The sequence below is a fragment of the Aspergillus caelatus genome, assembly GCF_009193585.1.
Source record: "Aspergillus caelatus strain CBS 763.97 unplaced genomic scaffold BDV27scaffold_122, whole genome shotgun sequence".
Taxonomy (NCBI): domain Eukaryota; kingdom Fungi; phylum Ascomycota; class Eurotiomycetes; order Eurotiales; family Aspergillaceae; genus Aspergillus; species Aspergillus caelatus.
This window is the reverse complement of record NW_022475385.1, coordinates 40,933-65,961: the sequence shown is the minus strand read 5'-3', so window position 1 is coordinate 65,961 and position 25,029 is coordinate 40,933. Positions and strand designations below refer to the sequence as shown.

At 48.8% G+C, this 25,029-nt stretch overlaps 11 protein-coding genes across 11 annotated transcripts; 6 read left to right on the top strand and 5 right to left on the bottom strand.

Moving 5' to 3' along the window:
* Positions 1-1,170: 1,170 nt before the first annotated feature.
* Positions 1,171-1,715, top strand: BDV27DRAFT_130409 (uncharacterized protein). Its single transcript, XM_032067405.1, has 2 exons — positions 1,171-1,241; positions 1,315-1,715. The coding sequence occupies exons 1-2, from the start codon at positions 1,236-1,238 to the stop codon at positions 1,471-1,473; spliced, it is 165 nt and encodes a 54-aa protein (XP_031926213.1). The 5' UTR covers positions 1,171-1,235; the 3' UTR covers positions 1,474-1,715.
* Positions 1,716-2,038: 323 nt separating this feature from the next.
* BDV27DRAFT_165680 (cation:proton antiporter) lies at positions 2,039-4,062 on the top strand (the record flags this gene model as incomplete). The annotated part of the gene is made up of 2 exons (XM_032073993.1): positions 2,039-3,337; positions 3,397-4,062. Exons 1-2 carry the CDS (start codon positions 2,282-2,284, stop codon positions 4,060-4,062), a joined length of 1,722 nt encoding a protein of 573 aa, XP_031926212.1. The 5' UTR covers positions 2,039-2,281.
* Positions 4,063-4,580: 518 nt separating this feature from the next.
* Positions 4,581-6,390, bottom strand: BDV27DRAFT_11076 (glycosylphosphatidylinositol-alpha 1,4 mannosyltransferase I). The gene is made up of 3 exons (XM_032064527.1): positions 5,229-6,390; positions 5,051-5,158; positions 4,581-4,955 (listed from the first exon to the last, which is right to left on the bottom strand). The coding sequence occupies exons 1-3, from the start codon at positions 6,213-6,215 to the stop codon at positions 4,806-4,808; spliced, it is 1,245 nt and encodes a 414-aa protein (XP_031926211.1). The 5' UTR covers positions 6,216-6,390; the 3' UTR covers positions 4,581-4,805.
* Positions 6,391-6,516: 126 nt separating this feature from the next.
* BDV27DRAFT_11074 (putative C6 transcription factor) lies at positions 6,517-9,774 on the bottom strand. The gene is made up of 3 exons (XM_032064525.1): positions 9,052-9,774; positions 7,814-8,918; positions 6,517-7,765 (listed from the first exon to the last, which is right to left on the bottom strand). Exons 1-3 carry the CDS (start codon positions 9,273-9,275, stop codon positions 6,779-6,781), a joined length of 2,316 nt encoding a protein of 771 aa, XP_031926210.1. The 5' UTR covers positions 9,276-9,774; the 3' UTR covers positions 6,517-6,778.
* A 2,373-nt stretch (positions 9,775-12,147) lies between these two features.
* BDV27DRAFT_130402 (beta-mannosidase) lies at positions 12,148-15,390 on the top strand. Its single transcript, XM_032067404.1, has 5 exons — positions 12,148-12,591; positions 12,655-13,608; positions 13,658-14,088; positions 14,136-14,371; positions 14,422-15,390. The coding sequence occupies exons 1-5, from the start codon at positions 12,458-12,460 to the stop codon at positions 15,199-15,201; spliced, it is 2,535 nt and encodes an 844-aa protein (XP_031926209.1). The 5' UTR covers positions 12,148-12,457; the 3' UTR covers positions 15,202-15,390.
* A 555-nt stretch (positions 15,391-15,945) lies between these two features.
* Positions 15,946-16,870, top strand: BDV27DRAFT_159100 (translin family protein; the record flags this gene model as incomplete). The annotated part of the gene is made up of 2 exons (XM_032072827.1): positions 15,946-16,133; positions 16,270-16,870. The coding sequence occupies 2 exons, from the start codon at positions 15,946-15,948 to the stop codon at positions 16,868-16,870; spliced, it is 789 nt and encodes a 262-aa protein (XP_031926208.1).
* A 45-nt stretch (positions 16,871-16,915) lies between these two features.
* On the bottom strand, positions 16,916-18,046 carry BDV27DRAFT_130398 (RPEL repeat-containing protein). Its single transcript, XM_032067403.1, has 4 exons — positions 17,956-18,046; positions 17,679-17,838; positions 17,506-17,606; positions 16,916-17,394 (listed from the first exon to the last, which is right to left on the bottom strand). The coding sequence occupies exons 2-4, from the start codon at positions 17,822-17,824 to the stop codon at positions 17,216-17,218; spliced, it is 426 nt and encodes a 141-aa protein (XP_031926207.1). The 5' UTR covers positions 17,825-17,838; positions 17,956-18,046; the 3' UTR covers positions 16,916-17,215.
* A 127-nt stretch (positions 18,047-18,173) lies between these two features.
* BDV27DRAFT_11042 (uncharacterized protein) lies at positions 18,174-18,676 on the bottom strand. Its single transcript, XM_032064518.1, has one exon. It carries the CDS (start codon positions 18,538-18,540, stop codon positions 18,247-18,249), a length of 294 nt encoding a protein of 97 aa, XP_031926206.1. The 5' UTR covers positions 18,541-18,676; the 3' UTR covers positions 18,174-18,246.
* A 136-nt stretch (positions 18,677-18,812) lies between these two features.
* BDV27DRAFT_146368 (thiosulfate sulfurtransferase) lies at positions 18,813-22,033 on the bottom strand (the record flags this gene model as incomplete). The annotated part of the gene is made up of 4 exons (XM_032070572.1): positions 18,813-19,966; positions 20,065-20,187; positions 20,967-20,980; positions 21,054-22,033. 4 exons carry the CDS (start codon positions 22,031-22,033, stop codon positions 18,813-18,815), a joined length of 2,271 nt encoding a protein of 756 aa, XP_031926205.1.
* Positions 22,034-22,407: 374 nt separating this feature from the next.
* BDV27DRAFT_11035 (anaphase promoting complex subunit 11) lies at positions 22,408-23,145 on the top strand. Its single transcript, XM_032064511.1, has 4 exons — positions 22,408-22,650; positions 22,739-22,770; positions 22,831-22,894; positions 22,953-23,145. Exons 1-4 carry the CDS (start codon positions 22,509-22,511, stop codon positions 22,982-22,984), a joined length of 270 nt encoding a protein of 89 aa, XP_031926204.1. The 5' UTR covers positions 22,408-22,508; the 3' UTR covers positions 22,985-23,145.
* BDV27DRAFT_11036 (uncharacterized protein) lies at positions 23,146-24,656 on the top strand. The gene has a single exon (XM_032064512.1). The coding sequence runs from the start codon at positions 23,306-23,308 to the stop codon at positions 24,410-24,412; it is 1,107 nt and encodes a 368-aa protein (XP_031926203.1). The 5' UTR covers positions 23,146-23,305; the 3' UTR covers positions 24,413-24,656.
* Positions 24,657-25,029: the final 373 nt, after the last annotated feature.

The following is a 25,029-nucleotide window of genomic DNA, read 5'->3' as shown; positions in this document are numbered from 1 at the left end:
CCATCCGGGAAGTATAGTGCGGTCTCAGGTCTTACCTAGCATTTGTGATTTTACCCGAACATGAGTTTGAGTATTGAAGGAGGATAATATAGCTAGGTTGCTTATACAAGGATATAGCTAGGAAAAGAATTCTTGGAAACTAAAAATGTTTCCCAGAGAACCTACCGGCGATTTAGAAAGATTATAGGTAGATCTACTCTAAACAATAGCATCACTCTTAATTCTATCTTAGGGTTCTGTTATATTGGCCCTGTTTGGGCTTATAAGAAGCACCCGGTACCGTCGTATATTGTATTACAGGTGTATTCAACCTAGCCCACGTTCTTCTATTCTCGACAAGTCCTTCGAGACAGGTTAGCCACGGCGGATATGCTTAACGCACGGCGTGACTCCGAACAGACAGCGCTCGTGGGCTCCGAATATCGGCAGATAAATTAGTCAACTGAGCACGTTCGGACAAGGTTAAGCTCAAATAGGTGGAACACGTAGCTCCTGAAGCCTACGGCGAGGCTGTATTATACAGCGCTGTGTTTAGAGGTAGAGGTGCGCTGTAATACGAGGCTTGCTTTTGCGGCTGTCATCCAACAAAAGGAGGGGAAATCACCAGCCTTGAAGCAGAACAAGTGCAGTGACGACTTGCGCCAATGGCGTCGTGATACTGAGCTGGGTGATGCATAAAAAGCAAAGAAAGTTAGCCAATGAAATGGTACCAAGAGAGGCATTCAACCCGATGAGGAAACATACTTGGTTGATGGGACATGGGAGTAGCAAATAGGTTGAATCAGTACAATTACTGGCAGCTAACTTCATGAGAAAGGCTCCATGCTCTGATTAGCTGCAATAGCATCGTATCTGCCTAGAAAACACTGCAAAGAGTCATTCTTACTTGACGGTCTCCAATCCTGAGGCGCCATGGCGGAAATACAAGTCGCTTAATGGCAATGAAGTGCTCACTTTTATGCCGCGCTACTCATCGTGCGAACAGTGTCAGAGGCGCCACGTTGACAGGAGACATTTTGGAAGCATGTCAGATTAACGACAGGACTGTTATTGGCGGTGACCATGCTGCCAGGGCAAACAGTCAAGGGCGAGGCTGTCGCCCACTTTTGTATTAAACCTCCCAACTAGCCACCAGTCTTCGATCGTCCAAAATAATCTTGCTGAAAAAAACCTCCATTGAACGCACAACTATTTCTCCTCCTTCGAAGACTCATATCCGAGATACTACAATAGTCATGGCAGTTCGTACTTCATTCATGAAATAGCTTTGCTACAACATGTGTCGGGCGAATGTAACGCTGACAAAATTACTAGGAAACTGTTTGCACTGTGAATGGATGCTATGGAGTTTGGCTTGTGGTCAATTATAACCTCGGATTCACTTCGGGCGGATTTGCCATTTGGAGTCTCGTGAACCAGGCAACTGGCGAGACAAGGACTGCACCAGAAAACGAATGTAATATCATCCGATAAGGCAGCACTTCGACTCGATTCTAAAGATGACCTGTTGAGTGTTGTCCATTTAACGAAGGGGCTATGATTGTCGCTGGGCAAGGGAATTGTGGTGTCAGATATGCCGGACGGTATGTTAGGGACTGGGGAAAGGGTGAGTGGTATGCGAAAGGGCAAGATATAAGGATTCTTAATTCCAGGTTATCTACCTAGCTACATCTAAGTTCTTGTACTGAAATCTGATAACATGGTTCTTTGATTGGGTGTCATATATGCTAAGTCCCCGCTTAGCCCTAACAACCTACAGAGTCTTAAGCCATATGGTACTGGCTTAGAACGTCTCTACAGTCCGCCCCCATTACATCCTTTAAGCCAAGCCTGACTACAATCGGCGCATTAAAGACTATGATGGTCAGGCAAAAGTAAAAACATAGCCAACCTTCGCTTAATAGCGTCTTTCAACCGTGAGGTCATACAATGCTTGGCGTCGGGATGCCGAGACTCGCTATCTACCGAGCGTCTCGACAGTGTATTTATTAGACTAAGTGGACTCCCGCCTGCGGTGCCCCTTAACAGTTCTTTTATCATTCTTCCGCCCTCACGCAATTATCGCAAGTTCAAGTCCAGTTCACCTCGCAATTGACCAATTTTACACCCACCAACGGTGCAAACATATCTTCTGATGGAGTCCGTTACCGTCAAAAATTTACTAGTACAAAATCACCAGAAAATACTAGTATTACCTATATAGCCTGACCTAGAGCGTCTTTCTGCACAACTATATCATTCCGGATTCATACTCAAAGACCAGCAAACCCGCCAGTAAAAGATGGCCACCAGCGAAACAGCCTTCGCCTACCACGAGCCAGCCATTAGCACAATCCTGAACCAAACAGGCTTCCTGCTAGTTCTCAATCTAGTCAATGTGTGCCTCGACAAACTCGTCTACTGTGGACTAATCGGCCAGCTCTTCATCGGCATCCTCTGGGGCACTCCTGGCGCAAAATGGCTTACCCGCGACATGGAAACTGTGATCCAGCAGCTCGGCTACCTTGGTTTGATAATGCTCGTCTACGAAGGCGGGCTATCGACGTCCCTGCCGTCCCTGAAAGCGAACCTGCTACTTTCACTCGCAGTAGCCATCACCGGCATCGGCGCTCCAATGGGCCTCTCCTTCATTCTAACCGAGCTGGTAGCCGCAACGCCCCTCCAGGCCTTCTCCGCCGGAGCGGCTCTCAGCGCAACCAGTCTAGGAACCACGTTCACCATCCTCTCCACTACGGATCTGATCAAGACCCGACTGGGAACGGTTACCACCGGCGCAGCCATGCTAGATGATGTCGTGGGACTGGTACTGGTCCAGATCATCACCAATCTAGGCGGGAATAGTGATTCGTTTAGTGCGGTGACTGTTGTACGGCCCGTTTTTGTTTCGATCGGGTTCGGGGTTGGTGTGGTGCTTTGGTGTCTGTTGGGCATTAGACCTGCGTTGAAGGTCATTCTTGCCCATAAGCATAGATTCCCCGAGTTTACGGGGACGGTTCAGTTTTATTTTCTGGTGAATACGTGTTTGCTGGTGGGCATGGTGGCTGGGGCTACTTATGCGGGCACGTCTAGTCTCTTTGCTGCGTATCTGGCTGGCGTGATGACGTCTTGGATGGATGACTTTGTGAGGGAGAATTCGGGGACAGTGGATGCTGCTAATGCTACCGCGTCTACTGAATCAACTACGGGAAATACCTCTCAAGAGGAGGATTCCAATCAGGATGACCAGACCACTGGCCAACAGACTGCCAGCCCAAAACATGAGACTCCTACCGGCAGTTTGGTCTACGAAAAATACTACCATGAACCGGTGACCAGGATCCTGGTCCCTCTGTTCTTCGTAAGTCATCCACTCACTCCAACCAGACAAATGAAAACTACTAACACGAGTGAACAAAGGCCTCAATCGGCTTCGCCATCCCCATCACAGAAATGTTCAACGGAAAAATAGTCTGGCGTGGCGTCGTCTACGCCATCCTCATGACATTCGGCAAGTTGATCACCGGTCTCTGGCTCGTGCGGTTCTCGTCTCGACCCGTTTCAAGTGTTCTCCAGATTCTCAAGAAACCTTTTTCTCGGGTAGTTCTATTCTGCGCGAGTCCCAGAGCCGGGTCTAAGAAGCAACAGAAGGAGAACCAAGAAACTCAATCGCAGGATCCCCCAAGCCTCCAAGACAAGTCACAAGACCAACCAACACCAGCCCAACCAACTACCCAAGCACGCGAAGCTATCAACAGCGAACCTACAGCTCAAAACTCACAACCTACCTCGACTCTCCCGCCGAGGCCCAAATCACTCTATCCCGCTTCAATCCTGGGCCTGGCGATGGTCTCCCGCGGCGAAGTCGGGTACCTCATTGCTTCGCTCGCCGAGTCAAAGGGGATCTTTGGGACTAGCTCTAGTGGTGGCTCGTCCGAGACATATCTGGTGATTGTTTGGGCGATTTCGCTGTGTACGCTTTGGGGGCCGATTTGTGTCGGGACGTTGGTCAAGAGGGTGAAGACTTTGCAGAGGATGAGGGAAGATCGGGGTGGGGAGGATCCGTTGGGTGTTTGGGGGATTTAGATTGTTTTTTGTTGTAGGTTGTGGGGGAATGGGCTTTGAGGGGGTACATCTGACACACGGTTGGATGTGTATGTCCCGTCAGGATTCAAGTATAGTGTGGATTTCAGAGGATACTTTAGTCAACTGTTTAGTGATAAGTGTGCTAGAACCCTACCCGACAAGAAACCATCGTCCTTGCTGTTCATATAAGTTGTCAAATTTTCAACGGGGATGGAAGCAAAACCGTTAAAATGGAATTCTGTCAAGCCGACCTTAAGATGGCTCAGTGCTAGTGCTGTGCCAGTCTCTGCTTGTACCTGAACATATAAGTTGAAGAAGACGTGGCATGGAGATGAGATGGACTTATTGTTCCCAATATATGCAAGAGTTTCCACGAAGTCAGAGAATAAAACTCAACAGGAGAGGTTTAGTTATCCTGACAGTACTATGTATTCATACATGTCTTTGGCTGTAGTACGTGTTATATAGTAATGCAAGCAGGAATATACTGATGGTGGTGTTCAAACAGCTGGCTGACTCGCAAACCCACTTGATGTGCTCTACCCGAATGAAGTAAAGAAAAAAAAATGTCCTAGTGTGCATAGTTAGTTTAAGCGGCGAGAGATACAGTACATACCTCCCAAACTATCTAGGAGCCCAATTTCTAGATATGAGACCTAGCTAGAGCTTAGAAGAGCAGCATATACATAACGATCAGACTCTAGAGTCCACGGCCATCATCGCATTCCTCTTCCCTTGATCCCCTAACACCCCGTCAATGCAACATCATTAATAATAATACCCAAAATCCAAATATTCACGGCAAAGAAACCCAAACTAGCGAGAAACAATCCCGGCACGAAACTAGACAAGCCGAGAAATTCGAGGTAGTAGCCTTGCTGAAGCCAGAGGGCCTGGTATTCTCATTAGTACTGTGGGTTTTTAATCGTGGTATGTTCTTCTTATTGGCTCTGAAAGCAACGAAAAATAAGCAAGGGTGTTTGCATACCTGAGCGATGACCCATAGAGCCGTAACGGTAATGCCCAGTCTTGGATTCTTCATCAAGGATGAGGAAGGCAGGTAGAACGGAAGAAAGATGAGATACCAGAGGAAATACTTTTGCACAAGTTAGTCTTCGCATCTTCGGCCCGAACGAGAAGCCTAGGGACGGATAGGAGAAGCATACCTGGCTCGTGCACACTTTGTTGAACGTAACGAATGCGAACGTCTGGGCTAGCATCGCACCTGGCAGGCTTCTTTTGGCTAGAACAATTGGGATAACGACGACAGAGAGTAGTAACTGCGGAATGAAAGCTAAAGACTCAAAGCTCCCCTGGACGTCTCCAGCAGCGGAGAGATAAAGGAGGCTACTGTAGGGTGAAAAGTTGTGGCGGTGGTCGATGCGAGTTAGATGATGCAGATAGGTATGCTGCGCGAAAGGAAAGTCGTAGAGGATGTACATGGAGATGTTGAGACCGGAGAAGGTGGCCAGTGCGGTGGTGGTGAGAAGAAGACGAGAGGGTGTGATGAAGTTGAAGATGTGAGTAAGGAGACTTCGATCTTGCTCCGGCTTTTGCTTTTGCGAAGGTTCCTTCAGCCCTTCGCGCTCTTCGTCCAGCCACCAGATGATAGACGGCCCGTAGATAAAGGGGTAAATCTTGAAATGTACGCTGAGCCCAAGAAGTACTCCGGCGAGAGTGATTCTCCTGTTCAAGACAGCCCAGAGCAAGGCAATGACTAGCACACATAGGAGACCCTCGGAGCTTCCTCGCGTACTAATATTGGCGACCATAGGATTCAGTAGCCAAACGCTGGCATACTTGAGAGCGCGTGGCGGGCTCATGGCGTAAAAGGATGTGAGCGCTTTCACGATGAGCCATCCGGCCACCACGTCAGAGATAGCAAAAAGAGCTTTGCCAAAAGAGAAGAAACCATCCCAGGAGGTTGGTAGAAGCATCCATGCGAGAAGAGGTGTGTACCGGTACGTATCTCGAGCGTATGGTGAAGCGCCCTTCGAAACATACCGGGCTGCGTCGGTGAAAACCATGTAGTCAATGTCGGTGTATTTGACGGCTGAGTGGGCATCTTGCCAGGCGCCATAAACAAGAAGAATAGCGCGTAAGACAATAGCGGCACCGAACACCAGTGATGGTCTCTCAAATAAAGAAGCCATGACCGATAATTCTCCTATTGACTAGAGTTCATCAGGGTTCGTCGCTAGGCTGCAAGTTTTGCGAAACTTAAATGTAATGCACACATCAATTAATTGCGCAACAGAGCTATACGATAGTGATATGATAATATATATATCAGGTAAAACTTGTGGGCAATTTTACTTTATGTTGCAGCCAGGTTCATATGGTGATTGCGGATACGCCTCAAGAAGCATAACGTGTGGTTTTTGGCGTTTGGCGTTTTGGCTGAGTCAGCACCCTGGCGATCCCTGCATAATGTATACTGTCTTAAGAGAAACATAGGCATCCAAAAACTTATGATCATTCATATACACTATATGCTCTTTTAAAAATCCTGGTTATATACACTCGTCCATCCCGTGCTGTTTGCTAAAATATAACTCGCTGTAATGCTTCTCCAGACAAAATAAGTGGGAAAGAAAAAGATCAAGGCAAAAAAGAAAAAAGAAAAAAGAAAAAAAGACATAAGAAGAAAGAAAAAGTGCCCTTAGCCAGAAGGGCTAGATGTTTTTGTTTTAAAAAAAAAACAATAGTTGACATTTTAGTAGTAAGGTAAAGGTGGATTTGCATAGTAGGCACCGTCACCCATAGAGGCCCCCATAAAGGCTGCACCATTGTTGGTATATTTCACGGCTTTGTCTGTTTGGGCGAACAGTGTTTCGTCGTTGAAGCTGTTAGTGTCCGTTATCCCAGGCCATAGGCTGCTGTCACTCCAGCTCAGGAAGTCCCATAGGTACTGGGCCGTCGAGTCATCGATGACTGGAGGTGCAAACGGATCGAAGCCTGCCTCATTCTGTAGGAAAATGTTTTGGGAAGGAAAAATCCCCGAAGCGGCTCGAGGAAATGTCCCTTCGCGTGAGGCAGCATACATGCTGTTGACGATGCCAACCTCGTTAGCCATACTGGTCCCTCTCTTACTGGCCTCCAATATCTGCGATACGGCATCCAACGTCCTTTTCGCAGTCGGGCTCCATTGTTCCAGTCGGGCCAGTACAAGCATTGCCATCTCAACCTGAGACTGGCAGCTCGTAACAGTAGCTCTAGGGTCACTCGTTGTGTTGTCATTGAGAAATAATCCCAATAGTGGAACCATGACTGCCTGGAATATGAGCCAGACAGCACTCCAGCCCGACATTTGATGTGACTGAGCTGTGGAAGAAATGTCTTGAATTGTAGCCTCCGCGATCTGTCGACACCTCTCAATTGCCGTCCGCTCTTCAGACCGGAGGGCAATATATGGAACTCGTCGCATGGCGTAGCTAAGTAGGGTTGGGCGGTATATGAGCATACGCTGGTTGTAGTACCGCCATTTCATGACTGTCCTCGTGATGATGATTGATTCGGAACACGGCTCGTGGTCTTTCAGTATATATGGAAGGTTCTCATACCACTCTAATAGTTGATTATCGAAGTGCGACATTTCGTGGTACCTCGTCAACGGAGCGGCAGCCAAAATTTCTTGGATCTGTGTCGCAATTTTACAGAACCGAACGTTTTCTAGAAGCGGTATAATGTCGAGAACATTTCCCTAAAAGGGTTAGAATGATAGACTCATAGATTTCGGATGCATACATACCCTTTCTCGGTACTGTGGCAGTTTAACGGTAATGGTCGGTCCAAACCGTCCCATGCTCGGTCGTCCCAGAGTCATACAGCCCCAAGTGTCCAGGCAAAACAGCGACCACCACACTCGCCGTTTCAGGTCTGTCGAATATATGTTCTGTTTACACGACCCTTCCTGGCTATCTGAAAACTCTTTGTGCAGGCCCAAAGCTGCAGCCATACGCAACGCAGCTCCCATGAGCGAATATGCCAGGTTTGGTTGACTAACGTAATGAAGATACTGCCCTCCCAAAAGGCCAAGAGTTTGGATGGTCTCTATATGCGAAGAGCCAAGAGATTCTAAATTCAAATAGCTCTTACAGCGCTGGGCGTAAATTGTGTGGGCCATGTCATCCGATGGGCACGCTGCGATACTACCCAAGGCAAGCACAATGTTCAGTAGTGCCAGCCAACGTTCATCCTTTCTGCATCCCGAGTGATAGATATCGCGGAAGATTTGCTCATCTAACATGGGCACGAATGGCTGAAAATAAGTAAAGTAGGCGTCGAGCAACTGCATCTCTGTTACTGGTCGATGTCGTTGAGGGGGCGTTGTTGGTTGCTGAGACTCTTGGACCGGCCATGTTTGTGCCTCTGCTGGGGAGTATCCCAGGGCTGAATCACTAGGTTCTGTGGTGGTCGAGGAGTGAGAGAAGTAAGAGAGGGCGCCAGGGTCAAGGCAGAGGATCACTTTAAGAACAGCATTGATGGATGACACTCCTAGATAAGAGGAAGGCTGTCTAGATGAGAGTGACAAGGCATTGACGTCGTCCGAAAAATTATTGGATACCTCGGTATAACCCGAGTTCTGAGAATCACCGGATTCTTCAGGCATCGTCTGCAAAGATTCCAGGTTGCCATCTTCGTTGGAGACGGGGGAGACATGGGCTTCGACCGATGCCGAGGTAGCTGGCGACGCTGGGTGTGGCGGCTGCGTCTGCAGCTGGGATGTTTTGCCCGTCAGCTCCAAAAGCTTTTCGCGAGGCAAGCTAACAAGATTTTCTGGTGGGATATTGGGGAAGAGTTTCTCGAGCACGCCCCGATACTCATCCAGGGTGGTGGAGAGTTTTTCTACATGTCTGCAAATTTCATTCCCACGTAAGCCAGGTATAGACCTTCCACCGTCTCGGTGGGGAGATAATTGTGGGGAGGAAGGGGCATTTATCTTTGATTAAAAATTTAAAAAAAAAAAAAAGGAAGAGAGCAACCCACCTCCGGGAGGGCCGGGGATCTGCATAATGACACTGGTCGGCTTTCTTATACCACCGACATGCTTCGCACGGCTTTTCGCCGTCACATTTGATCTTGCGATGCCTGCAGGATGTACAAGCACGAAGGGTAGTCACACGCCGGCCGACGGATGGCTGGCGCTCACCACGACCCCGGGCTGGGGCCGAGTTGTTCGGATTTTCGAATCCTTCAAAGGTGTGGAACATCTCCAAGAACCGGATTCTAGGCAATCTCAGACAGTGATAAACAGAAGACACCCACTCAGCTGATGCATTTAGATCCAAGTCGATCAGAAACAGCCATCGGAGGTAGCAGACGTCCAGCAGTTTGAATGCAGCCGAGTCCAGGGATTTTTTTCTGGAAACAGCGGAGGCCGACTAGTCTAATAATATAATAATGCCAGGGAAAAGGCCGCCACCGTCTAACTTCGCAGCGTACTAGAAGTGAGACCCTGCAGATTGCGGGCTGGTGATTAAAGGGGTGGGAATTAGGGGGATTTTTAGAATGAATGCCCTTCGACGACACGGAATATGTCACTGTTTGATGTCCACTAGGAATAGAGAACCACAAAGAGATAAGAAAACTGGGTTAAAAAAACATTAGCAAGATAAAACCGCGTTGTCGATTACGATAAAGGGTTATGGAAAAGGTGTTTGGGACCGGATGGGGCAAAAGAAGAATATTAAGAGTGTTTGAGAGTCGAACAAAAACGGGTGATGCGCCAGGATGAGTAGAAAGTTAAGAGTGGAGGCCGATGGAACCGTCTAACCCTATCGCCAGCCAGGCTGAACAAACCCTCGTTGGCAGATCGTCCTGAGATTGTCCGCGGTTTCCCCGCATTTCTTGATTAATGCATGCACACAGAAGAATTAAATTATTTCCTTTCTTCTACCATTCGTTGACCAGGTGCAGGGTCCCAGAGTATCCTTTGATATCCGACGCAGTTAACCCATCGGTTAACCGCTGACCTTGTTGGCTAAATGACACCGTGTCTGTCTATTACCCCTCGTGACGCCAGGTGAGAAGTCTATCACTTAACGCGGCGTCCTGGGAACCAAGGAAAGAGCACTATTCATAGAGTGGGGGGGAATAGGACCATGAGGTGGTCTCTACATCCCTACGATACGACAAGAAACCCACTTCATCCCCTCAAGCCCCGGCTCCTGCGATGGAAATGCCGTCGGCTTCCAGCTATACTTTGAATCATTCTACAGACTATGAGGTGCTGGCACCATTTTTAAAGTTAATGAAATGGGTGGCGTGCATCTGCTTCTCCAAAGCACCCCGGGAGACATCCAGAGAAGAGAGACAGCATGATGCAGGAAATCGGGGAATTATGGCCTGCCAGTGGACCAGGAAACCATTCCCCCCCATGGACTTGAAGGCTCTCCACGAGGGATAACGGGAAACACCCCTGCTGCAGCAGGAGCAGTAGAATTATGCCCACCCGCTTAAACACAGGGCAGCCACAGCCAATCTGAATAGGAAAAAAAAAAAAAAAAACGCAGACGAATAGCGACCTCACCCACTTTTCTGCACAAAAAGCATTGCAGAATCACATTCACACCTTAGCGAGAGAACAGTGGCTTGTCCCTGCATTTCTATTCGCAAGGCAGCAGGCTAAGCCGGTTTCTGAGCCTTCGGCTGTATCCAGGTTTCTACACTGGTGGAGTCATCGGCAGGGGTCCAACTTTAAATTAATTACTTACTGCCTCGTGTCGGATATAAACGACCGACCCAGTGCTTGTATCGCCAGGCAGACGGTGGTTCCGCAATGCGCTATGGTCAACTAGGGATCGACGGGCCCTTTAGTCCTTAGGCTAAACCACAATCCTCCGAGGATCCGTTAATTCCTACGCAGGCGAACTGCCTGCCGAATCGTTTCCCTGAGATATCCGTAACCCCGCGCGTATTAGTTAACTTGGTCTGCCAAAGTTTATTGAAATTGCAGGTCACCTGTTGATGCAAGAGAGCCATGCTAGTGTATGGGAATACCCTGCGCAGCCGAATTCCACCAGTGGAGATTGAGCCCCCAGAATTTCGCCGAAATTTCCAGAGCCGTTCAAGGCTATTTTGCGATCAACAGGAGGCGTCCTCTTAGCACGGGCGCGAGTTGACCGGATAGGCAATAGTGAATATCAGCAATTCGGGATGATCCGAGCCACTGACGACAGTATTAAGGAACATCGCCCCGTTCATCCGACTAGGCTGAACTTCCAATCAACAACGCTGACGATGCCCACCAGTAGCTAGCGGATTCAAACACAAGTAACCGTTGATCTGGCGGAAGATTGGCGCCAAGGAATGCGTCATTTTTTTGCTCCGTGCACTGACGGTGTGTAGGGCATGTCCCTTCATTTCAATTTAGTGCGTTAAGGGTTGTGAGAGTGCTTCCAGAGCATTTGATAAATGGTACGATGAGGGGCCGATTCGAAGGCCGACGCCCGAAGGCTCAGGGCCTCGATGGCCAGACCGAGAACTTAGCGTCAAACGACGCGTCAAATGTCTCAAGGAAAGTGTGGCTCAATAGTTCCTCGGACAAAGTGGGAGGAATATAGTTGGCCACTGGTGTGGCCACGGGCCGAGGGAGGGTGCGCCCACATTGTTGATATGGTTGTAGAAAGAAATTAGATTTTGAATGGAAGCGAAAGCATAAGAGAAACTCAATTTCTCGGGGATTAACTGCTTTCGAGAGAATGATGAACAATGTACGGCCCAAAGAAAAGATATACCTCTGACTGATGGCTATCCTCGACCATTTGTATGGAGTGTCTTTGACCAACAATGTCGCTGGCAATTGGCGGACGAGAGGATCCAGAGAGCTTGACGGAGGTTTCTCCGTGTCTAGATGGGGAAAGCGTGGGAGAAACGTCGGAGGTTTAACAGTTTCGGGAAGATGCCGTAGGGTAAAGTACCCCATCGAGTAAGGACTGCCCCATAAGGCCGTTTCACAACCGTCTTTCACAGCCGCAAACGAAGTGGGAGCAATCTTTAGCAGAGAGTCCCTCCATTAGGAAGGACAACTAGCAGTAGACTTACTTGCGTTCCATGGGTAGAGGATTAACGAGGGCAAAAGGCGACTGTCAGTGGCTGATATCGTCTTTGATGGCGCTTAACCCAATCTGGCAAGGACCCTTCTCCGTCCAGAATGGCTCAAATAGGAAATCCCAGCACGTGGGATGCGGAGTGACACTCCGCATACCTTGTCGCATGTAGCATACACTCATGAGAACCTGCATCTTGTAGCGATCCTTTCAACATGGGGAGCCCGCATCTAAAATCCGGGGAATTTCCACTTTCTGGGGTTCAATGAACACAAGTTTTCTCTGCCCTCTGCTGAAGTGTCCGAGCATTCCATTGACACTTCTCAACTTCCTCAGATAACGTCATGGCGGCATTCTCTCAGTACCCTCTATCTACGGGATGGAGCTTCAAAGATAGTGATGATCAGTCGCCTGAAGCGTGGATGCCGGTGGCTGTCGTTCCTTCCGTGGCTCATCAGGATCTACAAGCCAATCAGAAGTACGCATTTCTTTTCACATGCTCAATGCAATCCAATCGCTAACGAAATGCCGATTCCTCTAGACTGAAGAATCCATACATTGGTTTCAATGAACTAGATGCCCGATGGGTGAATGACAAGTCATGGACCTATCGGACCGTTTTCCAGAAGCCCACCGTCGCCGCTGGATCGTCGATTGTTTTGGCATTTGACGGCTTGGATACCTTTGCCACAGTGAAGCTTGATGGCAACGTCATTCTGGAAAGTGACAACATGTTCCTTGCTCATCGTGTAGATGTGACTAAGGCTCTTGAGGCCGAGGGAGACCATGTGCTGGAAATCGATTTCGATTGTGCCATGCGCAGGGCGCGAGAACTTCGAGAGAAGGACACCAAACATAACTGGGCGTCTTTCAATGGCGATCCAGCCAGAATGGCCGTCAGAAAAGCCCAATATCATTGGGGCTGGGACTGGGGCCCACTCTTGTCAACTGCAGGTATCTGGCGGGAGGTGCGGCTTGAGGTATACTCCGCTAGGATCTCGGATCTTTGGACAGAGGTGGAGCTCGCACCGGACCACCAGACAGCCCAGGTTTCGGCTTTCGCTGAAGTGGACGGCGCGGATTCAGTTGACTCTTATAAGGCTAGCTTCGTACTTAGTCTCCATGGCAAGCAGGTCGCTCGCGAGGTGGCCACTTTAAAGGACAGGGTTACGAAAGTGACATTTGACGTGACACAACCGTCCCTGTGGTGGCCCAATGGCTATGGTGACCCTGTTCTGTATGAAATATCCGTGTCCTTAGAGAAAGAAGACCATGAGATTCACAGCATCTCGAAGAAAATTGGCATTCGGACTGCGGAGCTTATTCAGCGGCCCGACAAGCATGGGAAGTCGTTCTTCTTCCGAATCAACGGGGTTGATGTCTTCTGTGGAGGCTCATGCTGGATTCCAGCCGATAATCTCTTACCCAGCATTACTGCCGAGCGGTATCGCAAATGGATTGAATTGATGGTTGCCGGCCGCCAAGTGATGATCAGGTATGTTCGGACGGACTGTTCTAGCTAACAATTTGCTAATAGTGCATAGAGTGTGGGGCGGTGGCTGCTACGAGGACGATACCTTTTATCAAGCCTGCGACGAACTCGGAGTCTTGGTATGGCAAGATTTCATGTTTGGCTGTGGCAACTACCCAACATGGCCCGAGCTCCTGGAGTCGGTTGAGAAGGAAGCAAACTATAACGTGCGCCGATTGCGCCATCACCCGTCGATTGTGGTGTATGTTGGAAACAACGAAGATTATCAAGTGCAGGAAAGCGCCGGTCTTGTCTACGACTACGAGGATAAGAACCCAGAGAACTGGCTGAAGACCGATTTCCCGGCACGCTACATATATGAGAAGCTCCTGCCCTCCGTTGTTGAAAAGCTGTCCCCCAAAACGGTTTATCATCCGGGAAGCCCTTGGGGTGATGGAAAGATAACGTCCGACCCTACGGTGGGTGATATGCATCAGTGGAATGGTAAGTCAAATGGTATCTTAGATTGAGTTCGTGCTAACCTTCGGTAGTATGGCATGGAACCCAGGAGAAGTATCAAATCTTTGATACACTAGGAGGGCGTTTCAACAGTGAGTTTGGAATGGAAGCATTCCCCCATATGTCAACGATCGAGTATTTCGTGGAGAATGAAGCGGACAAATACCCTCAGTCACATGTCCTCGACTTCCACAACAAGGCCGATGGACACGAGCGAAGGATTGCTACATACCTTGTTGAGAACCTGAGAACAGCTACAGACTTAGAGGCATGTTCCCTGGCTCAACCATCAGGATCCGTGTGGCTAACTCAATACAGACATATATTTACCTCACACAGGTTGTCCAAGCTGAAACGATGATGTTTGGGTACCGTGGATGGCGTCGTCAGTGGGGTGATGAAAGACATTGTGGAGGTGCCCTGCTTTGGCAACTAAATGACTGTTGGCCCACCATCTCCTGGGCTATCGTAGACTACTTCCTGCGGCCCAAACCGGCATTCTATGCCGTGGCACGTGTCTTGAAGCCCATTGCTGTCGGCGTGCGGAGGGAACATCATGACTGGAGTGTGACCCATGCGCAGCCGCCGAAGACGAGCAAGTACGAGCTCTGGATTGCCAGTAGCTTGCAGAAGGAAACTGTCGGCACAATCGAACTTAGATTCCTTTCCGTCAATACTGGACTTGATGTCCGTGCGCCCATCCTACGTGACAACGTCAAAATCGTGCCGAACGGCACTACAAACATCCTGGAAGGTATCATTGATCATAAGGCACAACCGGAGCCTCACGTACTTGCTGCTCGACTCTGGGTGGATGGTGAGGTTACCGCCCGCGATGTGGATTGGCCCCAGCCGTTCAAGTACCTTGATTTATCTGATCGGGGACTCGAGGTGAACAAGGTTTCAGAATCCGGTAACGAGCAGAAGTTGTTGATCACCGCGAAGAAGCCTGTCAAATGCCTCGTCTTCGAGGAAAGGGATGGCATCAGAGTCAGCGACAGTGCTATGGATATTGTCCCGGGGGATGGGCAAACGGTCACCATAACTGGGCTGAAGTCAGGTGATGCTCCTCTGAAGTACAAGTATCTTGGCCAGTGATTATTTGGAATGGCCTTGATTGAGTGTACGGCTTTATTACAGGGTATTCAATATTCAATGACCCAATCATGACATGGCGTCCCAGTGTCTGCTATGAGCTTAAAACCAAAATGATGGTGTGATAGCCTAGAAATAATTCATTATTCGGTGCATAGATACCTCGAATTGATTTAACGAAGCTATCTAAGAATTTTACTTTCAAGCACGTGGACATACTTGTTAACTGCAACGAGTTGCACCTAAAGTGGTATCCGTAAGCAATGTTAGAGAAACACGACACCTACTATATGTATCTCTTGCACTTCGGTAGTAGTATGATATCCTCTGCCCTTCTCAACACAGTAAAAATGAGATTACGCGATCCGCCAATCAACTAATACCAAGCACAGACAAGCAAAACCAAGAGCCAGCTCCACTCAGCAAAAAACCATGGGGGAAAAAAAGGGAAGTAAAAAAAGCAGACCCCTCCACCAAGGCCCTAATATTTCTTACATGGCCACCAACTGCCCAAAGCAACCATATCTTATCAGATAATCATCCCGATCCGTCCTAGCTCCAAGTCCAATGATGACGCCCATCAATCAGTGATTTAATTTCATTCCCGCAGATAATTCCCCCTCCATCCCATTACCACCATCCCACCCTAGACCCAATCAACACAAATAAATGGCCGGAACCAAACGCACCTGGGACGGCAAACAGCTCTCACTTCAATCCAGCAACACCAAGCACCAGAGTACTACAATGGCCGAATCATCAACGCAAATCCTCTCCATCTTCGAGACCTTCCGCAACGAGCTAGACGAGCACCACGATCGGCGCGAGCGACTAATCAAGATCTCACGAGACATCACGGCATTGAGTAAGAAGATGTATGTTTCTCCCATATTCCCATCTATCTTTAAAGTCGTGCACATGAAGAGCCTTATCAAGTAAGTAAGCAAAAGCAAAGCTAACACAACCCGCAGTATCTTCTCCCTCCAACGGTAACCCACCCAACAACTCCCCCCCCAAAACAAAAAAAAAAAAAAAAAGAAAACAGAAGCATAACAAGATAAAACCTCCCAGAATCCGCAAACTCAACGCCCCCCTCCCGGAAAATATCACAAAAGAAACCCAATCCCGCTTCACCCAAATCCAATCCCTCTTCAACACCGCCCTCCCAGACATCACGGGCCCAAACAAATGGCGCTACCAGCGTCAACTTAGTGGCGCAATCCAGGAATACATCGAGGCGCTCTCCTTCCACCACTACCTGACTACGCAAACTCTCATCACTCTCTCTGAAGTGCGCGCGAAACTGCCCGCCGAGATACTCGTCACGGAGGAGGATTATCTGCTGGGGTTGTTCGATTTAACTGGGGAGATGATGCGGTTTGCGGTTACGGCGCTGTCGGCTGGGTCGGTTGCTTCTGAGGAGAAGAAGATGGGGCTGAGTAAGGAGCAGAATGGGATTGTGGTAGATTTGAGGGAAATGAGGTCGCTCTTTGAGGGGTTGAGTGTGTCCAGACGGCATAATTTGATTAAGGATTTGGGAAAGAAGATGGAGGTTATGCAAGGGAGTGTGGAGAAGGTGGAGAGGGCTGCTTATGGGATTTTGGTGAGGGGGAGTGAGAGGCCGGCTGGGTGGATGCCGGATCTCGCTGGGGGTGGTGATGAGGGGTATTAATTAGTTTTAAGAGTTTTGTTCGGGGTGGTTGAGTGTGGGCTGTGCCTGTATGTATGTATGTATGTTTGATCCATGTATCTATAGAAGAGTGAGAATCTTCTGAACTAAGTAACCTAGATTTAACTAAACTAAACTATTCCAGGAGCTGAGGTAAATATTTCCATATCAAGCTCGTATCTCATGCCCTCTGTTGTATGTCATTTACCATATTTTTTGTTTTGTATGTGTAGAGCAAGAAATCGTCAAATGTAACCCATTAATCCATCCATATACTCCGTCCATCAAACCATAACCCATGACCCATATCCATCATAACCCATCGACAGCTGCCAAAGACAGAATCAATCAAATAGTCGGCTGCCTCGGATCTTCATCCTCCGTCAAGATCCCCTGAGCCATGAGGTCCTCCGGCTGCGGCCGGTTTTGAATCTTCTGGTCGAGATGATCGGCCAGCATGTGTTTCTCCAGTTCGCGGGCGTGTGCCTGAAGCGCGGGAGCTGCATTGGTATGCGGGAGGATATTGCCTTTTGTATATAATATACAAGTTAGTATTCAAGTTTATAACGATATGACAATAGCTAGTCACGAGAGAAGAAGCGCAGATGAACAGGGGAAAATAATGTCAAAATACGCACGCTCAACTAGTTCCTCGCGATCCGGTCTGTGCTCAAGGTGTTTCTTCAGATTATCAGTTGTGCGCTGACGGTCTAGTTCCTGTCTTGCTGCTTGGATGGATCTGTAGATTATTGGTTAGTTGCATGATGGGAGTCATGTCGGTACTATAGTAAGTAGAATCATGGAACCGTACGGAGCAACATTGGTGTCGAGGAGAATGTGTCTCTCTTTGAGATCCTGGGGATCAGGACGGTTCAGGAGATGTTTCTCCAGAGAATTGCGTCGCTCGGTGGGCGATGCGGCGAGGGATGTTTCGTCGACGGCGTTGATCATTGTCATTTGCTTGCTTGTAGCTGAGATGATTAGTAGGGAAGTATGGAAAGACTAGCACTTGTATAGTATTGGCAAGGTTTGAGTTCTTGGAGAGACGATTGGGTGGGGAGAATCAAGCCCCGGGGGATAGTACTTACGTATTGGGTTTCTGATTTATTGCTGGGCGATGTAGGTACAAGTAACCGTGAGGATGGGAGGGTGAAGGAGGGGCAGTCAAGTGACGTTGACATCAATGCGGAGGTTTAATCCACGGGACCTTAACTGCGGCTATTAATATTTGGGGCATGACCTCATGGCATGGGCTCATTAGAGTTTCCTTGTACACGGTTTAGGGTTATCATATCTCATCTCATCTCATCTCTTCTCTTCGTGACCACGAGCTAAACATAGGTTTCAATTCTTGTCATCTGTTTCTTTTTCTCGTTTTCTTAATAAACAATACCAGAAGCACTACTAAAGCATGCGTCTTGCCCATCCCCTTCATACTCCCACAGAGCAATAGCAACAGGTTCAACAAAAATAAGCAAGACAACTCTCATATGTGTGGGTGGTAACTGCTGAGTAATATGTTGAATAGCTAGCTCGTTTACGCATGTCGGGTTGAACAGGTGCGTGGTCCAGGAGCACCCGACATGTGGAAGGACATAAAACAGAAAGCTCGTTCCTCCATCGTGACGGAAAGCAAGTGTATGAGCAAGAAGACCCGTCTGACCCCAGAACATGACCTAGAGCCTGATCATCGGTCTCGCACGAGAATGGTTGTATGGATCGAATCAATGCCGTATCCGACTCGCACTCATCCTTCATGTCCGTGCAATCCATATAGGACCCATTCGCCTCATCCATCAAGTCACAGTCTGAACTGACATCGACCAGTAGGCAGTCCGGGAACGGAAGATGATTCCTGCTTCGAATAACAACCACAGTGGTCTCTGTTGGAAATTGCAAACAAATGCCCCGTCGACATCACAATCAACGGGGCTCTGCCGTCCGCTCAAGGAACCCAGAGTTTCCCACGGCCCCGGCTGTTACCACGAGTTGGCCCACGAGGAGCCCCTCGACGACCGCTGCTGTAGTTTCGAGACGCTCCTGCCATGCCACGCGCAGCCCCGGATTGCGTGCTGAGATCGATCGTAGGCTGCTGCTTGTTGGTCGTGGTGGGCAAGGACCGACTGAAAGAGTTGGGGTCGATAGGCTGAGTAGGTATCTCCATCGTATTCTCCACCGGCGGCGCCATGGTCTTAGAGGCGGCGGGTTTCCGATTGCTTCCGCCACGCGACCCTCCTCGTGAGGTTCCTTTTCCGCGGCCCCGAGGAACAAAGACTAGTTCATCCTCGTCGCTTTCGTCGTCGTAGGAAAGCAGCGACTTCGGCTCAGCCGTCTGGGTTTGGGTTTTTTCCACATATTTGCAGCGATTCTTGTATTCCCGTTCTTCGTACTGAATGGAGGTCCGCAGCTGGTGGATGTTCTTCACGCCAATGCCAAACTTCTGAGCCCAAATCTGCGTGGAGCGATCGTTCGTAATGAGGATACAACTTTTAGCCGCATTCGACGCATCCGGGCCGCTGTGCAGCCGCCAAAGCAACGCACTGAGTAGCGGTCGGAGCACCAAGGGAACCGTGGGGATGGTGGAGCCGGAAGCAGATCGCTTGTGTCCGTTCGTCTGCTTTACTTTGAGGTTGCTTGTTCCGTTTCCATTCTCGACCACATGAGAGTTGGCACATTCGGGACTCGTACGGGAACTTCTCGATGAAGGTGGCGATGCAGGGGCACTGTGAGTCCCTGCCGAGTTAACCGATGCGGCGTCTGAGTCCTTCTTAAAGTTCAGCTTGTTGAGAAGCATTTGCGACAGGTCATCCGGGGCTCCGTTTTTCTTGTTGTCTCTTCCCTTAGGCCCCTTCTTCCCCAACGGCGTCTCCCCGGCACCGGCCCCATTTGTCGCCTCCGGCTCCTCTTCGAATTCCGGCAAAAAGAACTTCTCCGCATCATTCCAGTTCTCGTACTGCTCCATCGGACCCTGAAGAGCAACGCGATCGGCCGGGGTACTGTCCTTTCCGGAAGTAACGCGGTCAAGAAAGCGAACAGCCTCGCGGGCGTTGATAGCGACTTGAGACCCGGCTCGTTTCAATGCATGAAGGCGTTCAAGGGCTGAGTCAAGGGAGGATGGTGAGAAAAATGTAAAATGTACCGAATGGACAAAAGAAAAATGATAGAAATAGACAGAAAATACAATGAGAGATACGTACTGTAAAGAGGAACGACCAAGGTGATCGCCCCGTTGGTTGTCCATTTTTTGATTTCGCTGATGTTGGTGGTCAGCGCCGTCTCATCCACGGCACAGTGGAAGACCTTGCGTCCGGTCGACATCGCTTCAACGGTCGACAAGATGCAGATCGCGTAGGTTGAATCTTAGGGATGGTTAAGGCGGCGCAGTGCCCTACACCGAATGGCTGATTTTAACGAGTGCGACTGAGCCGCCGCGGCGTTAGCGGATGGGTCCTCAGAAGGAGGTTTGGTTTGATGGCGGAGGGATATGAGAATGTGGGGGCAATTGGCATTAAGATTAGGTCAATCAAGAGGCACCAAGGACAACCTCAGGCCACAAAGATGCCGGAACAAACAGACCTCAAGGTACTTACCGTGGGATCCTGGTTCACAAAGAAGGAACATCTGCAGCATTTTGGGAATCTGACCGAGTCATTCGCGGAAATAATAAGGCCCAGGTAAAGGCAGATTGAATGGTCATTGAACAGCAGCGGATCAACTGTGACGCCGTGAAGAGTGACTCTCCGACTGACTAAGCGGAACAGTCATCATCTACAAGGTTCATCACGTTTCTACATCGATTCGACAGGGAAATTCCACAAAGTGATAACCAAAAGAAAAGCAATGAGATGAGATATTCTGTTCATTTCAATAACCATACTACTGTAACGAAGGATATCTACTTGGGTTACACTCTATAGAATAATTGACATGCTGTCACCGTAACACAAAAGTCCCCCATAGAAGCAAAGAACGAACGCTATGTCATACAAGCATCAAGGGCCATCTTGACGCAAATTCGCAGTCAAGGCAATGATAGGAGACGCTTAGTTCCCACCAGCCTAGTTCAGCTTTTTGATCAGTCCGTCGGCAGGCTTGACACGCTGCGCCCACTCACTAAACGATATACATAGTAAGCAACTGTACTTTTCAAAGGCATGGTATTTAGCAAATGGTAAGAAGTACTTACGTCCAGCTTCCATCGTACACCCTCCGAAGGTTAGGATCTCCGTACTCTGCTTCGCCCAAGGCGGTTTCAATAATCGTAGCCGTCACACCAGTGCCGCAAGAGCTGATGATCGATTTGGAGTCATCAATTTCTTTCTCTTCGAAGATTTTGCGCAGCTCAGACTTCGGGCGAAAAGTCTTCGTCTCCGGATCCAGTAATTCTTGAAAGGGCAAGCTCTTGGAGCCAGGAATATGGCCTGAGGACAAACCTGGGCGTGGTTCGGGATCAGTTCCCGCCCAGCGGCCGTAAGATCGCGCATCCAAGATCTCGACTTCTTTAGCACCTTCTTTCCTATGCTCTTTGGCAATCTCCTTCAACTCCAAGTACGGGATCACCAGTTTCGAATCGTAATTAGGGACTGGATAGCTGGTCCGTTCCACTTGCTGGGGCTCCCCAGTCTCCGTCGGGTACCCTTCGCGTACCCACAGTCGATAGTTGTCCAAGAGATGAACCCGAGGGTGTCCAAATACTCGTAGAGTCCAGCCGACACGAGGCGCGCTGAAGATTCCGAGCTCTTCGGTGTCATAAACTACCACTTCGTCGTCACGCCGGATGCCAAGCTCACTCATCGCATCGGCAAATGTCTCCGCGGTGGGAAGCATGTGGGGGTACGGGGATTCCGCATCTTTGATCGCATCCAAGTCAAAGAATCGGGCCTGGGGGATGCGATGTTTCCGGAAAATGTCAATCCCTTTGCGACCTTCCGGGTCATTGGGCATAAACCATGCAGCGCACAGTGGGACGACGCGCGGTGATGTCGAGATCTTGGTGGGAGGGTTCTTTTTGAGGGCCTCACTGAGCTCCTTGGGAGAGATCAGGTATGAGGAGAAAGAAACCTGGCGACATTGGGATTGAAGTCGCGCTTGCGAAGGGGCCGACATGGTCGGACGAAGCAGGCGAGTGGCGGAGGGGATCGAATGGCGAAGTGCTGCGAAAGCCATATTCGCAGCGCGGATTTACTGGGGAAAATATAGAGAGAATTGAAAGAGGATAATCAATATTTACATACCGAATCGGCAATGTCGTCAGATGGTGTCATCTGATCGCGGACGATAAGAATTTAAATTGGGATGTGTTAATTTAATGCAAGTGCGCAGTGAGGGGAAAGTCCGCAGTATTCACTTTCTTATTTTAATTTTTTATTATTTATCAGTGGTGCTAAGTCACTACTAACTTAGTAGTAACTAGTAATCGTTTGGGCCTAAAATGCGGAGTCGCCCATAAACAAATCATTTTCTCCGCCATGTGAAAAACAAGTGGAAAAAAAAAACAAAAAAAAAATAAAGGTAACAAACCAGAAAAGATCCGTTATCTTGCTTGAGCTCCACTTACTACTCTCACCGACCACTTTTCCCTCCCTCCTCACTCGGAACAAGTTAATCCACGCCCTCAAACCAAACCACATCGCGATCGACCATGAAGGTCACTATTAAAGAATGGAACGGGGTTGCCACTTGGCGTTGGGATATGCCCGAGGATGATGTTTGTGGCATCTGTCGCGTCCAGTTCGATGGGACTTGCCCGACTTGCAAATTCCCCGGTGATGATTGTTCACTACGTAAGTCTCTTGGTTTTGTTTGCTAAAAAAAATAATATATATATAAAAAATATTGGGGGCTTTCATATTAACATCGATGTAATTACAGTGCTAGGCAAATGTGGACATTCGTTTCATATGGTGCGATAGTGGATCTTGATATTGTCATGGAATATAGAAACTGATGATTCACCTCTCCAGCATTGTTTGATGACTTGGATCCAACAAGAATCTTCAAAGGGGCTTTGTCCGATGTGTCGTCAAAGTATGCCATCCCTAGATAGGGATTTATCGATGGGAACTGCTACTAACTATAACCACAGAATTCGAATGGAAACAAGAAGATGATGAATAAGCCTAAACATCATCCATCCCCGCGGCGACAATGGGGGAGACGTTCAAGCTCGACGGATACGATACCCATTTTTAAAGAATCATTAAATCGCAATTGTTTCTCTTTTCTTGTACAATACAGAGTGTTATCAACATTGCATTCATGACTAGCTTCCGCGCAGTCACCTGACGTTTGTTTATCGATAAGAGAGCAGGTGATCAGCTTCACTCGAGCTTATAAAGTGGAAGCCGAGAGCTTACAAGTTGCCATTGCAATCCACCCAAACAAAGCCTCAATGTCCTTCCCTGTCACCTCCTAATCATGTAGCGCAGCCTATCAGAAATGTCTCTTCCAAAACATACCACATCAACTTCCTTGTCCTCTTCGCCCTCCAAACAATCCATCCGGCGGACCACAGAGTCAAACGTCCCGTCTCGCCCGGAAAGCACCATTGATCGACCCACCACAGCCCAACAGACTCACATAGTGTCTCAAGAACCACAAGTTTATGAGCCAGTCGCAAACGTGACATCCCCGCATTCAGAAAATGAGAGGCCGCATGAGATATCCGCTTCACATCCGCCATTCCAACCGTTCTTCACGCTGATTGAAGACGCTAGTACCTCCGAATACTACCACCCAACTGTTCACTATATCTTCTCCGATGATGACACGGACATTGTGACCGAGGCAGCCTTGCGCTCCTTGGAGCCCGAGCAAAATACGCTGCCTCACGGCGGAAAGGGAACCTCCAGGGCCACACGTGACCAGCACCCACAGGAACAGGGTGAAGGAGCAGAGGAGGAGGATGAACTGTCAAATGAGAGAAAGGAATCGTTGCTTCCGCCTCCGATACCTGGTGTTCGGGATAACTACATCATTCTCGATATGGACATGCTTACTCCAGATGATATGCAACACATGAATACTGCCCCCGGACAGGACGTCAGTGTCGGCTCCCCGGGGGCCCAATCCGCTGTTCCCCAACAACAGCAAGATTTCCAGAACCATCACCAACATGGTCAAAAATTCGCGGTCACTTCAGCCTACAGCTTAACACCGACATGGCAAGTTCTAAATACCCAGCTGGTACCCGCCCCGACTTTTGAAAACAATCCTTCCGGCGAGCACTCCCCAAACGGTGCCCTGATGTTGAAAATTCAAGGGACAGTCGGCTTACCTATGACACTGCCTGGTAAGGATAAAGATAAAGATAATAGCACCCAGCGATTGGAGGATATGATGGAGCAGTTCTCGAAACGTTTAGCCGAGCTCCGGCAAGTTATTGAAGTTGGAGAACAAGCGTACGTGCTAGGAAATGCAGATGAAGAACACATGCCAACCGAGCCGCCAAACGCAGAGGATACTGCTGTGGCAAGCCCCGAGGGCCAACATGAAACCCAAACGCAGAACGGGGATGATATGGTCAGCAAAAGCTCACGGCCTTGATTGGTCTAGCTGTTGGCGCGAACGGAACCATAGGCCTTGACAGAAGCCGTGCTTCTAACTCAAGATGCTCAGCCTGGCCTGCTACACGCCGGAATCTGATCAGAAGTCAAATTAAGAGATAATTACCTCCAGGTCATTGAGATGAAGGTGTAACACACTATATCGTCCAGTCTGCTACCGACATTATGATCTTAAGTCCTTGTATCTATTATAGCACAACGAATAAAAGTAGCACCAAAATAGCTTAATCTCCAGAACATGACCTAACTATGGAACGTGCACATGAAAAATGGTGAGCAGTTGACCCCGTAACAACGCCCGCACTATTAACAACCTCCGGAGGGTGAAACGAAGTCAATTCTCGCCAGCCGCTCTTTGGAGCCGTAGGATATACAAGTGCCATTGCCTTAATTTCTTTCAGCGCCGTCTATGGTATCTCAAATGCAGGTGTTGGGATTTGCTCGATGGGTGTCCTGAGACTTGATTCAATTGTGAAAAGTGTATCATCTATCAACTATCTCCATACACCTACTTTATACACGAATAGAGTACGGAGCCCACGACTATCATGGTGCATTGAACGAGAATATCGAGGCATCGTTCTATCCGTCATAGTG

Excerpts from the sequence above, each read along its gene's own strand:
- BDV27DRAFT_11035 (XM_032064511.1), top strand. The coding sequence starts at position 22,509 with ATGAAGGTCACTATTAAAGAATGGAACGGGGTTGCCACTTGGCGTTGG. Across the intron at positions 22,771-22,830 it reads GTGGACATTCGTTTCATATG|CATTGTTTGATGACTTGGAT; the intron begins GTGCGATAGTGG and ends TCACCTCTCCAG. Across the intron at positions 22,895-22,952 it reads TTGTCCGATGTGTCGTCAAA|AATTCGAATGGAAACAAGAA; the intron begins GTATGCCATCCC and ends CTATAACCACAG.
- BDV27DRAFT_11042 (XM_032064518.1), bottom strand. The coding sequence starts at position 18,540 with ATGTTCTGGGGTCAGACGGGTCTTCTTGCTCATACACTTGCTTTCCGT.
- BDV27DRAFT_11076 (XM_032064527.1), bottom strand. The coding sequence starts at position 6,215 with ATGGCTTCTTTATTTGAGAGACCATCACTGGTGTTCGGTGCCGCTATT. Across the intron at positions 5,159-5,228 it reads ACAAAGTGTGCACGAGCCAG|TATTTCCTCTGGTATCTCAT; the intron begins GTATGCTTCTCC and ends CTTGTGCAAAAG. Across the intron at positions 4,956-5,050 it reads CTCTATGGGTCATCGCTCAG|GCCCTCTGGCTTCAGCAAGG; the intron begins GTATGCAAACAC and ends TGAGAATACCAG.
- BDV27DRAFT_11074 (XM_032064525.1), bottom strand. The coding sequence starts at position 9,275 with ATGTTCCACACCTTTGAAGGATTCGAAAATCCGAACAACTCGGCCCCA. Across the intron at positions 8,919-9,051 it reads GATCCCCGGCCCTCCCGGAG|ACATGTAGAAAAACTCTCCA; the intron begins GTGGGTTGCTCT and ends TGAAATTTGCAG. Across the intron at positions 7,766-7,813 it reads TGCCACAGTACCGAGAAAGG|GGAAATGTTCTCGACATTAT; the intron begins GTATGTATGCAT and ends TAACCCTTTTAG.
- BDV27DRAFT_130402 (XM_032067404.1), top strand. The coding sequence starts at position 12,458 with ATGGCGGCATTCTCTCAGTACCCTCTATCTACGGGATGGAGCTTCAAA. Across the intron at positions 12,592-12,654 it reads GATCTACAAGCCAATCAGAA|ACTGAAGAATCCATACATTG; the intron begins GTACGCATTTCT and ends CGATTCCTCTAG. Across the intron at positions 14,089-14,135 it reads TGATATGCATCAGTGGAATG|TATGGCATGGAACCCAGGAG; the intron begins GTAAGTCAAATG and ends AACCTTCGGTAG.
- BDV27DRAFT_130398 (XM_032067403.1), bottom strand. The coding sequence starts at position 17,824 with ATGACAATGATCAACGCCGTCGACGAAACATCCCTCGCCGCATCGCCC. Across the intron at positions 17,607-17,678 it reads CTCGACACCAATGTTGCTCC|ATCCATCCAAGCAGCAAGAC; the intron begins GTACGGTTCCAT and ends AATAATCTACAG. Across the intron at positions 17,395-17,505 it reads TCGCGAGGAACTAGTTGAGC|GCAATATCCTCCCGCATACC; the intron begins GTGCGTATTTTG and ends TATATACAAAAG.
- BDV27DRAFT_11036 (XM_032064512.1), top strand. The coding sequence starts at position 23,306 with ATGTCTCTTCCAAAACATACCACATCAACTTCCTTGTCCTCTTCGCCC.